The sequence below is a fragment of the Delphinus delphis genome, chromosome 3, assembly GCF_949987515.2.
Source record: "Delphinus delphis chromosome 3, mDelDel1.2, whole genome shotgun sequence".
NCBI lineage: Eukaryota > Metazoa > Chordata > Mammalia > Artiodactyla > Delphinidae > Delphinus > Delphinus delphis.
Genome location: NC_082685.1, coordinates 100,632,278 through 100,645,685, shown reverse-complemented (window position 1 = coordinate 100,645,685; position 13,408 = coordinate 100,632,278). Strand labels below are relative to the sequence as shown.

The following is a 13,408-nucleotide window of genomic DNA, read 5'->3' as shown; positions in this document are numbered from 1 at the left end:
AGATGATAATGCCATAATTTTATAGTTATTGAGGAACCTAAGCATGGTTTGAGGTACTATTACTATTCGGAGAATAATATCAAAGAAACCTGCTCTGCTTCCCATAACTCTGTTGATGTTGATCTATCAGAGGTAGACATTGGGTTAAAATCATCCTAATTTTGACTCTGGAGTACAATCCATATGGCCTTATGAACTTAATGAGACGCTGTAACGTTCCATAATCCACTTCGTTTTTAACATCAATACATGAACTAGGTCATGTTTGATGTACTTGTAGGTGGGTGAGTCTCCTGTTTTGAAGTGCTTTTAAGCTGAGACCTCACATTTGTTCTTTTTTGTTCTCTTATGATGGAGAAATGCTTTAATACATTAGTCAAACTAAAGCTTTCCCTTTTAAATGATGAATAGTTTTATTTACTCTATAGATTACTAAGTATGTAAGTGCCAACACAATGTCATTGTTTACAGTAAGTAACAGGAGATAATTGTCTATAAATTGCTAAATACTAAGACTTACAGGATAAGTAAATCAGCCCAATCCAGAATACTTTGAAGCATGCTTATTCTTTTGTTCAGGTTTATTAAACTGCAAGACTATTCTAAAAAAAAAAAAGAATATTCTAGTTGTGCTTTTATATTTTACAAGCTGATAGTCTAATGGTTTTTCTAGCGGAAAAAAAAACTATCAGGTGCCACCCATTCATTTTTAATTATTTTTAAATATAAGAGATATTTACTCAATTTCTGTGTCAGATTCTTCTAAAGATACTAAGTTCATATTCACAGTAATCGTTGTCCTAAGATAGCCATTATAATTATCAAAACAGTTTCATTCTATCTAATGGGGAGTTATTGACAAGAAGAATCGAAAAAATGTCAGAACTTAAAAAAAAGCAGTTTTAAGGGGTTACTGCAGGTGATAGAAGTCAGAGAGCTTAGTCTAATTCTGACATGGCATAAAAATGTTGGATTTCTCTAGCTATGTATCGATAATAACATGTATTGTTTAGGATGGCCCTGATTGCAAGTGACAGAAAGCAAATCAAATATCTTAAATAAGCAGAATTTAGTTTCAGGGTTGATTAGTTCAGCACCCCAATGGCATCATCAGGGGCCCAGCCTCTTCACATTTGTCTGTTTTGCTCTCTCAAAGGTTTTATTTTATTTTCTCTGCCTTGCCCCTTCGTGGTCTTGAGCTGGCTGCAGCAGCTCTAAGCATCCCACAACTCTGCCTAGGCTTGCCAAGGGAAAAGCACTTATCTGGATTCAGTTTTAAGAGCAATGAAAACTTTCCTGAAAACCACCCAGAGCGTTTTCCTGCACATCTCTTTGACCAGAATTGTGTTCTGTGACCCTTCATAAACAGTCTTGGGACAGTTTAACACAGCATTTTTCAGTAGATCTTTCTTCGATGATGGAAATGTTCTGCCCTCTTCAGTGTGGTGGCTACTGGCTACATCTGGTTATTGAGTCCTTGAAATATGGCTGGTACAATTGGAGCCTGAATGTTTAATGCTATTTAATTTTAATTAATTAACATTTAAATAGCCACATGTGGCTAGTGGCTACTGTATTGAACTTCATAGGTCACCCAGAGGCTGGTCTCCTGGCAACCTCTTCCCTCTGGAGTAAACCCTTCCCTCTAATACACAGAACTTGTGTACTCTAAGGTGTTTCGTATTGACTTTTGTTCACCCTAGAAAACTTTTCAGGATTGACAACTTTGTTTTCCTGTCCTTAGCTTATTAGCTGTAATCAAGAGGCATCACGCTGAAGGGAGAGTTGCAGGAATATGGGAATCAATAGAGATGAGCAACAAAAAGTAAAAAAGGTGACAGTTACAGCTATCATTAGGTGGGAGAAGAGAAAAAAACCTAAGCTAACAAGCGAATAACTGATTTAATAATCCAGTGATCATTTGGGTTTTAGATTGATCTGTAGAGAAGACAGAGATACATAAGTAAAGCAATACAAAATTTATAAATATTTTAAAGAGATTTTCCTGGGAAAAAGTGTTAATGTTTGGCTTGTGGAGGGATAAACTTCAGTGATTTGGACAGTATGTCCCGTTTGTAAGTGATGCCAAACAGTAGTTATTTACTGGATATCTATATTCCTATACAAACAGTACATATGTATATACACATACAAACATTCGAATATTGTATAGATAGATAAGATCTTTGGTCCACTTTGGTAATAGCAAAAGAATCCAGCGGTTCTTTAGAGTTTTTCTTATCTAAATCAAAGATTATCAATGTTATTATTTTGTTAAGGGTAATTTATCTTCCATCTTACTGTCTAATCATATAGAAAAGTTATTTGTGTTAGTAAACTGATTAATTGCCTTTTTCCAACGGATTCTGTAACCTACATAGTGCTAGGGGAAAAAGCAAATGAAAATTATTCAATCAGCAACTTGTTTTTCTACATAATTGCCAAGGAATCAGTTTTTACAAACCTGTTTAGAGTATACCTTTAGGTAATACCTGGAATTGTTACACTTTATTTAAAAAAATTTCTATTTATAATTATACCTTTTTGTACCCTGTGATTTACATATTAAGGGAATGTAAACCAAAAAAAAGTTACAATTTTTAAAAAACTGACTTGTAAATTTAAATTATGTTTGATGAATACAGCTCTTCAATATCAGATAAGAAAATAAAAGATAAATACTTAGCATATAATGTTTAGGAACTTGGTAATTGAAGTATTTATTTCTTTAAATCTATTCAGTATCTCTCCCAAGGCCAGTTGAGGCTAGGCTGCTTGAGGTTTTTTTAGCCGCATTCTTTTCTCCTAAATAAAAAATGCATCTAGATAATCATCATACATTACACTTACAGGCTAATAGAACCTAGCCCATTCTCCTGCCACTGGCTTTGAATCCTGGACTGCCACCAGGTGTCATGCTAGCATTTTAATTGAAGCTTAATAGACTTAATTAAATATTACTGATCTGGTCAAGTTTAACTGTACTAAATTTATATCATGAAATGGGAGTATAGTGGAGAATTACCAAGTTAGGGGAAAAGGCTGTGAATAAGTTCTTCTTGTGAACTAGAAAGAAACAGCTGGCTCAGGAGTATTTCTCCTTTGCCCAGCCCTAATCCCCTTGCCTCATATTGTTACCATCCACCACAGTAAACTCACAGTAAAGCACATATTTGTGATCATGTGGCCGGCAATGAAATGAGACTTCCAAGGCCCTGCTTTTAAGTCAGTGTGGTAACACACACAGACCCCCTCCACACACACACTCATATACACACACTGTCACACTCAACCTGAACCTTCAGTTGAAGGTGACTCTGACCATCACAGGAAGTTCAAAGTGTACATTTGTGAGTTTGGAGCAACAGCTTAAATCGTTTATAAGCTACCTAAGTAACAATGCAGTTTCTGGCTACACTGTGTACCTGTGTGGGAGGATTGGGCAGGCAGCCCCAGGACCTGCGCACCTGTTCCAGAACACCTCATGGCAGCCTTCCTAAAAGTGGATTACTCCTGATTTCTTGGCCAAATTTCTAGGCTGAAAGCCTTGGCTAATGCAAAGCCTCACTTCCTGTGTGGAACTTTGTCTACCTAACGCGAACCTAAACATATTGAAAGCTTTTCCCAGAAGGATTTCTGAGAGGCATTTCTGTGCTGACAATTAGTCACAGACCCCATGTGCGCATTTTGCAGATGCCCAGTCCACTTATGCCAACGTGTGGTGTACGTACTTGAGAAGTTTGTTCCATGGCTTCAGAAAAGATAATGAAGAAACAAAATGTTAAACAAATGCAGCGTCTCTTGCTTGCCACGGAGGCGTTGATGAATGAGCTAATGCATGCAGAGTACAGGGCAAAGCAGCATACACAAGCCAGTTGTTACGTTTCAACACTTCTTAGACAAAATAACCCTACTGAGGATGAGAGTGGAGTAAAAGGCTTAAGTGATAAAGCAAATAGATTACTTTGTGCAGCACATTTAAATTTTAAAAGGCAGGAAATATTTTTAAAATATATATACATTCTACATTTAAAACCTAACATTAAAAGAAATTTATACAAATTGCAAGATAAAAGATTTATGCGTTAGTCCTGAGATTCTGATCTTCCCCTTGAAGTAGTATAGGTAGGTGAATTCAAGTAGATTTAAAGAAAATAAGAATAATGTTCTTCACACTACTTGGAAATGTAGATGTTTAGGTTAAAAATCATCTCAGTGAGAAAGAACACATTTTGTTCCTGGTTTTGGCACCCAGGAGCATAAGGTTGCTTTAAAAATTCATAATCACCACTGTTGTAATTACATAATTATTTCTAGTAGACAAAAAGGGGTAATTACCAAACCTGAGTTTTGGTAGCACCATTCACAATTTTATGCCTGAAAAATCCTATTCACCTCCCTAAATATCTCTATTTAGCAAGCCACCTGATCATGGAAAATTAGATTGGAATTTGATTCTTTTCTTAAACAGTAAAACTTGTCTAAATTATTAATCTGCTTAATTTGTGCTTTCCTTTTAGTAGGGAAATAAGCAAGTAGATATTTGAAATTTAAAGTTACCCTTGGGCTTAATAAGTGTGAGGATTTTATATGTCTTGTCAAGTGGACTGGATTAAAATTGGAACATGAATGTTCCCTGAGATGTTGCGCTATGCGGCCTTATGTGCTTACCTTTTCCAGAGATTTTACCATGCTTCTGTTTATTCATGGATTGTAAAACCACACATGCGCTTTTTTTGTTTCTACAGGTCTCTGCCTGGCTGTTCTTTCCCATATCTTCTGTGCCAAGTATTCCATGTTTGCAGCTAAACTTCTGACTCACATGATGGCAGCCAGCTTAGGTACACAGGTAGGAGAGCGCTGGGATTTCCCACTTTCATGTGATGTTCATGTTTCTTCTTCTGTGATCCTTGAGTATAAGTAAAGTTTAATCTCAATTTAGTTGAAATAAGCTTGTTTAAATTGTAGTGGAGGAGGCTGGGGAAGGAGAGCAGTAAGAGGAAATGAGAGTATCAGGTCTAAAAAGTGTCTTTTGTGAACTTTCTACAGAGAAATACCTTAGTGTCGCCGCTTACAAGAAAATAACTGCTGCTTATCGTGAAGCATCATATTGTCAATATATGTATTACTAATGTGTATATATGTTAAAATGAGCACATTTTAATTTAATCTGAATAAAATATGCTCTGTTACAGATCCTTTATATGGAGGGCATTAAAATGATATATATTATTTATTTATTTATTTATTTATATTTGGCTGCATTGGGTCTTTGTTGCTGTGCGCAGGCTTTCTCTAGTTGCGATGAGCAGGGACTACTCTTCGTTGCCCTGTGCAGCTTCTCGTTGCGGTGGCTTCTCTTGTTGTGGAGCACGGGCTCTAGGTGTGCGGGCTTCAGTAGTTGTGGCACGGGGGCTCAGTAGTTCTGGCTTGCGGGCTCTAGAGCACAGGCTCAGTAGTTGTAGTGCATGAGTTTAGTTGCTCCGTGGCATGTGGGATCTTCCCGGACTAGGGCTTGAACCCGTGTCCCCTTCATTGGCAGGCGGATTCTTAACCACTGCGCCACCAGGGAAGCCCAAAATGATATATACTTTAAGACATCTGGATAATATATTTTGCTTCATTTAATATTATAGAATACAGTTTGGTAGAACATTCTTTTTTGAAAAACCGTTTCTATGGCAGAAGAAATAGTGTGAAAAGCATTGAGTCATTCATTAGCATGCATTTTAAAGCACACAGTTTAAAGCCCGGAAGGCAGATCAAAAAGATGAAATTAAATGCCTTTTCTGTCCATAAGACATTCACAGTCTGGAACAGTAGATGTGCATACAAATAACTCTAATGCAGTGTAATTAGTGTCAACACAGACTATTTGTAAATATAGTTGAGGACTTAATATTTCTGCGAAGGTAAGGGAAGTCTTCACAGAGGAGGTGATATTTGGAGTGGGCTCAAATGAGAAATTCATGCAGTTTGTTGATTAGGAGTAAGATGGGCATAGACATCTATATAAGCAAACAGGAAAAAGCATAATCACTTCTACTTAAAGACTGTAATTACAGTTTCAACCGGAAGAATACACTATATAATGTTATTATTGAGAAAACTTTGTAATATTGTTTTATAAAATTTCCTCATTTCTGGGTAGGTGGGTGCACTTCTGAAGTGCAGAAAATGCTGGTGCCTGATTGTGTGCTGGTGTATGCATGTGTTCAGTTTACGTAAATTTATTGTGCTGTCCCTACACTTAGGAGTTGCACACATTTTAGAATGCTAATGGCATTCTATTGAACTCCAAACAGAACCTTTAAAAATAATACTAGAGGAGGAGCTGAAATATAAAATGGAAGATTATCTGGGACACTGGACTTCTCTTGCCTTTTTTGGTCCCAGGAGTGAAAATGACATGAGTAAATTTCATAACTCTATTTTTTAGGGAACAATGAAGTGCTGAATTCTAAGTAGAAGATCCCAGATTGTGCTTTTAAAGTACCTATGAACTATGAGAGGTAACAGCTGTTAACAAAGGGGGGCTTACATTGAGTTTGACAAGACTATTTATATTGCCTTGGTAGCTATCTTAGTTGTCTGATCTTGCCTTTGCTTCTTGTATTTAAGATCTTAGAAAACCCACCTTCCATAATTAGAGTTTACTTGGCTGTATTCACCACCCACTCTGGTGATTTTTTGGCAGCAGAATTTGTACAAGTCTTAATTATAGAACCATAGAATTACAGACAACTCTTCAGTGTCCTAGCAGACAAATTTGCTCATGTCTAGGGATGTAAAAAAAAGACAGGATTTATATCTTGGGACACTGCCTTCAGATTCACATTATACTTAACATTAATTTTGGAGAAAATAGTCAAATCCATGTTATTCAGTATATTTTTAGAATAGATAAAGCAACGTGGCATGAAAAATCCTACAATGTATGACTTGTCATGTGACGTAACTAAAAAAGAACTTCCGTAGTTTATTTTTGGCAGGAAGAATTGTTGATAGGTTGTGGATAGAAAGTACTGTTTCCTCAAAATGTTTTACCTATCTACTTTGATTTTTAAAAATACTCTCTAAATTAAAGAGAATAGTTTTCTCCTTTAAAACCTTTTAGCAAAGCCTTTGAAAAATTCTTAGACTCTCCAAAAAAAAGGAATGAAGCTGACTGCAGGAACTTGAGCCTATCCTTTCATTTATGAATTTTAAAATCACGTTTATATCTCCAGTTACAGAATCTTGCCAGTGGGAGGATTCCAGTTCCAGTCTTGGACCTCTCATTTGGGATCCTCCATCAACTATATGTTCACATTCTTACAGTTTAAGTTTCCTGTAGAGAAGTCTTAAAAAATACAGTTTGGCCTGTGGGTCTTTGGCTAAAAGAGTAAAATTTCTCTAGCTGACCTCAAGTGTTTGAGTTGTGAATACTCTGTAGACAGGTCTGCCAAGACCATTTGGTTTTAAATCTTTATTGCTGGCCTAGGACTAAGTCGAATGGCTTTTGTGGAAAGGGGAAGAATAAAAATGTAATGGCCTCTGACTTCCTTTTAGGGCAGTGTGTCAGTGAGGGAAGCAATCAGCATCAGGAAAATGTGATAGTCTGTGTTTCTCGAAACATATATTGTATCTAATGTTCTTCCTTTAAAAGACAAAAGATTCTGCTTTAATCTAGAATTTGTGTCGTTCAAGCATCTTTGAGAACCACTGACTATAAATTACCAGCAGGTGGCAGTAAAAGATTTTTTTTTTTTTTTTTGCAAAACCGGTTTTTAGTCTCTAGCAAAGATGGAGTTCAGTAGAGAACTTAAGATGTTTTCACAGCACTTCTTGCACTGGGCTAGAGAGTATTCTGCAACTTAGCAAACGTGCATTTGTGATTTTCTACCTTTCTCTTTTTATCCCCTTTGTTCAGAATTGAACTAATGAGTCTGAAAGGCACGGTAAGAAAGCTTGTGCATCACTAGCTTGGACTATATCTTTCTGTCATTTATCATTTATAGTTAAATTCAGGGGTATAACATTATTTTCATTATATTTATGTTGTATAAGCTTTAAGAAGTGTGTTGTTGGAGAAAAGTATGTTTAAATGTCGCAGAAGTTTTAAGATAAGATCTGTGTTTTCAGTATTGTTTACTTTAAAAGTATGTATTTTTCGGGGCTTCCCTGGTGGCGCAGTGGTTGAGAGTCCGCCTGCCGATGCAGGGAGCACGGTTTCGTGCCCTGATCCGGGAGGATCCCACGTGCCGCGGAGCGGCTGGGCCCGTGAGCCATGGCCTCTGAGCCTGCGCGTCCGGAGCCTGTGCTCCGCAACGGGAGAGGCCACAACAGTGAGAGGCCCGCGTACCGCAAAAAAAAAAAAAAAAAAAAAAAAAAAGTATGTATTTTTCTTCAGTGCCAAGTTAATGTTTCTCACTCATCTAAAAGAAAATGATTAAATGGCAAGAAATTGTGAGATCATTATCTTTAAATATGAAGGAGAAGAGAGCAAACAAATTTTCATGGCATTGGTGATATTTCTTGGAAAAACATCTAATTATATCTTAGGAATTTTTATCTTAGAATCACATTGCCAGCCCATGTGTGCCCTGATAAGGCTGGTAAACAACTAGGACAAAGGACAAGTTTGCAGTTCAGGGTTCTCAGTTCTGGGGGTTCTGTCAGTAAAAGCAATTCTCCAAATCTAAAAAAAGAACAGAAGTTTCCTCATAGAAAGATGATAAGATAGAACTGCATTTACTCTGATTAATAAACTTAACCAGAGGGAAACGTTTGTTTGTTTGTTTGTTTTCTCTGTTTTTTGTTTGCATGGCTTAAGCACCTTTTTCTGAAACTGAAGAGCAAATTAGTCTAGAAAAAAATGTATGTAAAAATACTCTCTGAATTCAGATGACACCGAATATCTGAGAATTTGAAATACTTAAATATGAATTTTGGGTAGCCGCTGGATGTATGGGAGTTTTAGCTTCCATAGGCCCTCTCCATAAGAAGGGACAAGGAAATCACCTTAAAATTCAGAGGACAGTTCTCTGGAATTTAGCAAAAAGTTGGACTGTAAGTGACTTGTCCAGTTTCCTCATTCTGTAATGCTTTGGGATGTCGTCTTGAAATGTCATTTTGTTTCCCGGGTAGGATTCTGTGTAGATACTCCTGCCAATAGATTCTGCTTTAATCTTCAATTTATGTTATTATGTTATTTTAGCTTTGAGTATCTAGCACTTTTGAGATGCAGAATCATTGGCTGTACGTGAAGAAAGCCAGAAGCCAACTGTGACCTCTTCAGTACTGATTCCTTATGGCTACTCCAGGGTCTGGTTTCTCTCCTGGCAGCTTGTGTTGTGTTGAGTCTGTCAGCTCAGGAAAGTCATTGTGTGTGTAGGGTCTGAAAACATGTATCTTATAGGCATATCTTTTTGGATTGAAGCAGAGTCAGACAGAAATTGTAAAATGTTCATTACTCAGAACAGATTTTTCATTGGCTGGAAGTTTTAGTTAATTGCTTGTTAAGCAGGGTATCCTTTGTTATTTCTGCTTTTGTTATTTAAGAAAAAGGAATTTAAGAGTTTGAGTACAAGAATAAAAATTGGACCTTGTTTTGAGGATTGGGAAGCACGAAGGATCATTATTCAGTGAAACATTTATGATCATTTGTTCGTGTAGATGTAAATGGATTAGGAAAGTGTTTCCTAAAGTTGGATGTAGGCATCTTGTTAAAATTCAGATACTAAATCATTAAATTTGGGTGGGTTTCTGGATCCCACTAGTTGAGAGATGAGGTTAGCTCTGTTAGGACCCAGATACATTTCTGGTTGTTGTTGCTGCTGTTGCTGTTATTGTTTTTATTATTACTATTATTATTATTACTAAACCCATAGTACTAACCTATTTTCTTTACTCTAAAAATAATTTCTGTAAGAAATTCCATTAATTAAATTTTTACTTCATTTAAAGTGTCATTGTCTTGAAACCGCTTACAAACATTTATCTTTCCATCCTGAAGGGAAAACTTCGGCTACCGTTTCCTTCTGGCTTTCTTTTCTTCCTCCTGGGTTACTAAGAAAAGATCCTCAGACATGGGAACTAATGTAGGACTGAGAGTGCAGACCAGACTTTTATTTTGGTCTTTCTCATAGCATTTCACACTTGCAGAACTTCTCGGTATTGTACGTGGACGTAAACCACTAGAAAGAAGGTGTAACCAGCACCTCCACCACCATGTCTTTCCTATAAAGAGCTTGTAAGCTCCTCCACTTCAATAGTATTGAGTATGTAAGGCTTTTATTTTTTATACAAAAAATTGTTAGGTATTTAACTGTACCTTTCCTTCACATAGACATTAATTTGGCGAACATGAATAAAGAGCATTCTGCACACAGATATGAATATACATTTGAGTTGAACTTATTAAACTATTTGATTCTAGTTTAGGTATGCTTATTAATGTGGCCAAAATAGTATCACTATTCATGACTATGAATGCCCATTCAATGATCCAGCAGTGAAATTAAAGCAAAAAAAAAAATTGAACAAACCCTACTTATCCCCCATCAGGATCATCATTAATCTATGAACTCATCTGCTTCCACCTCATCTACCATATGCACAGTATTGAGATTGTGCAACGGGAAATACCAGGCAAGATATATACACATGAAGCATGTAGATAACAGTCTGAAAATGAACCTTATGGTGAGAACCAAGTTGTATGTAGAAGAAAGTCTCCTCTTCTCTAGGATACTAGGTAGTATTGCATAAGCTGTGGGTGAGGGCCTTAGCTTGAAAAGGCTCCACAGAGCAAGTGGAATCAGACTTGGTTGTTGAAAGATGGATAAGATTTGAAGAAATAGGATGTGGCACATTCTAGGCAGGGGAAAAGAACAAGAATAAAGACCTGAAGGGTTTAGTGACCCTGGGAATTCCACTTAGGTAAGACCTGCCCCTGGCATAGGGAACTAGATAAGCCATCGAAGGTGAGGTCGTTGTATATTGTCTGAGAATTGGTGGGAGTCACCGATGGAGTAGTCCGAAAGGGCACAGTGTGAAAGGATTGTTCCAAAGGATTGATCTGGCAATTAGGGTTTAAATAAAAAATGGATTAAAATAGAAGAATGCCTGGAGATGGGTTTAGAGAGGCAGGGTGGGGAGCTTCTACCATCATCTGGTTACCTTGGGTCACGTAACCAGTGGCAGTGGACAGTGGTAGTGGCAATGAGAATTCAAAGGAAAGAAGAGGAACTAATAAAAAACACCCTGTTTTGTGCTATGAAAGTATTACTGTTTTAGTTTTCTATTTAAATCAATACAAAGGTCACACTGTAAATTTTATTTTATTTAATAAACGTGTTAATAAACATTAATATAATACCTACTAAGCATTATATGAGGTTGGCACTAGTACTCTTCCTATTTTACAACTGAGGAAACCGAGGCACAAAGAGTTTTAAGTTATTTGTCCTAGGTCACGTAGCGATACGTTACAGAACTGGAAATTGAGCGTAAGCACCCTTTAACCACTACGTATACTGCCTCATAAATCGTGAATTAATGAGATTTACCCTATCACCAAAGAGATAGATAGCCTTTTCTTATTTAAGTCATTTGACTTAAATAGAAAAGGCCAGAAGTTTTAATAGATGGAGAAGGATACATGCAATTTTGGGCATTAGGAATTTAGAGTTCTCATAGCACATTTAAGCTAGTGATTTCAATGTTAGCTACATAAACAAGTGTTGACACTATAAAATAGTTCTTTGGGACAGGTTGAGGAGAGAACCTGATTATAGAATACATGTAACTAATGTCACAAGGGCTTGCCTTTATGGCACTGAACTGTGCCGTAAAACATTTACATGTATTGCTTTATTCACTCCTTGTAACAACCAGATGAGGTGGGTACTTTTATCATCCCTATTTTACAAATGGAAAGAATGGGACTAAGAAGTTCAGTTACCTGCCCTAACCTTCAGAGCTAGAATGTGGCAGCTGGAAGGGTCTGAACTCAAGTCCATCTGCTTCCAAAATCTGTGTGTTTTAAGACACTGTGCTGTGTGGAATGAGAAGGATCGTTAGAAGCAGCTAACTAAAGCATAGTTAAAGTTTCTGAGGCCAAGGAAGGAAAAGATGTTTCAAATGGAAGGATTTAGCATCAGTGGGAGATTAGTCCTCCAGTTTGGCAAGAACAAAGTCACTGGAAACCTTGGTGAGAGATGATGAAAATAAGACACAAAAGGTTAGGGAGTTCAGTCGATCGGGAGGAAATGGAAGGGTTGTTTCAGACCACACCTGAGAGAAGCTTGGCGGTGAAAGAAGGGACCTGTTGGGGCACAAGAAGCGGGAACAGCTCTGGCGCCTCTGATATAAAAAGCTCGCTGAAGGGAAGCTGGACCCTGGGGCTACCAGCTACCACCCACCAAAGGGGTAGGTCTCCTCTTCTCCCATCCCACTCCCCCTCCCACATTGGTATTTTTATTTTCTTGAAATAGAACTTTCTTTAGCAGTTTGATGAAAGGGTAATAGGAATTGGTAAATTTCTCTGTGATCCATGTTTTTATTTATACTTTTTGATTACTTTGACATTTTTTATGCCTAAGACAAGTAACTTCCTGCTCGTGTGCCTAACCTAATCATGTTATACCTAGGAGACAATTAAAGCTCTAGTTTGAGCTCGTTTTTTCCCTGCATTTCTTGAATCCAAATTTTCTTTGATGACCTTACATTTTTGGTATTATTATTATTGAATTTCACGTAAACTTGCAATCAGTCATGAAGTAAATCTGTAGCTAGTGTTTATCAAATAATGTTATAATCCATTCTACAACCAAAAATATTAATATTATGCTATTCACAAGTATGTGCTTTGAGGGATTAAGATGATATTGGTATTTAAATGGAGGAAAACTTGAAGAAATAATAAGTTTCATGTTTGCTTTCTTCTTAAGAACATATTTATATATCAAAATTTTTTATTCTTAAAATCTTTTAATAATAAAATCCAGCTCCTTTTTTCCAGCAAGCTTTCAAAATTCAGCTCAACCGTAGATTCACTAAATTGAAAATAAGTGGACGCTGAAGATACAAAAATAGTATCATGGTCACACTACTGGGAAATTCAAACTTTCCCAAGTGCTGAAGTAGCAAAGCAACAGAAAGAGTGAGTAATATTCTGAATGAGGCTACAGTGACATTATCATGTTTGCAACATGGCTTTTGTTACTAGGAAAAATTGTGAAGCAAATCCAGACTTTACCAGAAAATACCAGTTTGGAATCTTCTGTTACAGCCTCAAAAATATAAACTATCCTTGACTTTTAAAAGTCTTCTTTTGATCTCCCTAAGTAAGGAAAATCAGCATCTGAGAAAAAATGTTTTTATGAAAGTTTAATGATAGCTCTAAAGAACTTTAAGTAACAAA

The 13,408-nt window shown here is 36.8% G+C and overlaps 1 protein-coding gene across 1 annotated transcript in view; it reads left to right on the top strand.

The window, feature by feature from the left end:
* ADGRV1 (adhesion G protein-coupled receptor V1) overlaps positions 1 to 13,408 on the top strand; it is a 565,763-nt gene that overhangs the window by 268,780 nt on the left and 283,575 nt on the right. The window contains exon 83 of the mRNA XM_060009164.1: positions 4,749 to 4,849. Within this exon, the coding sequence (XP_059865147.1) occupies positions 4,749 to 4,849 (101 nt within the window). The remainder of the gene's footprint in view (positions 1 to 4,748; positions 4,850 to 13,408) is intronic.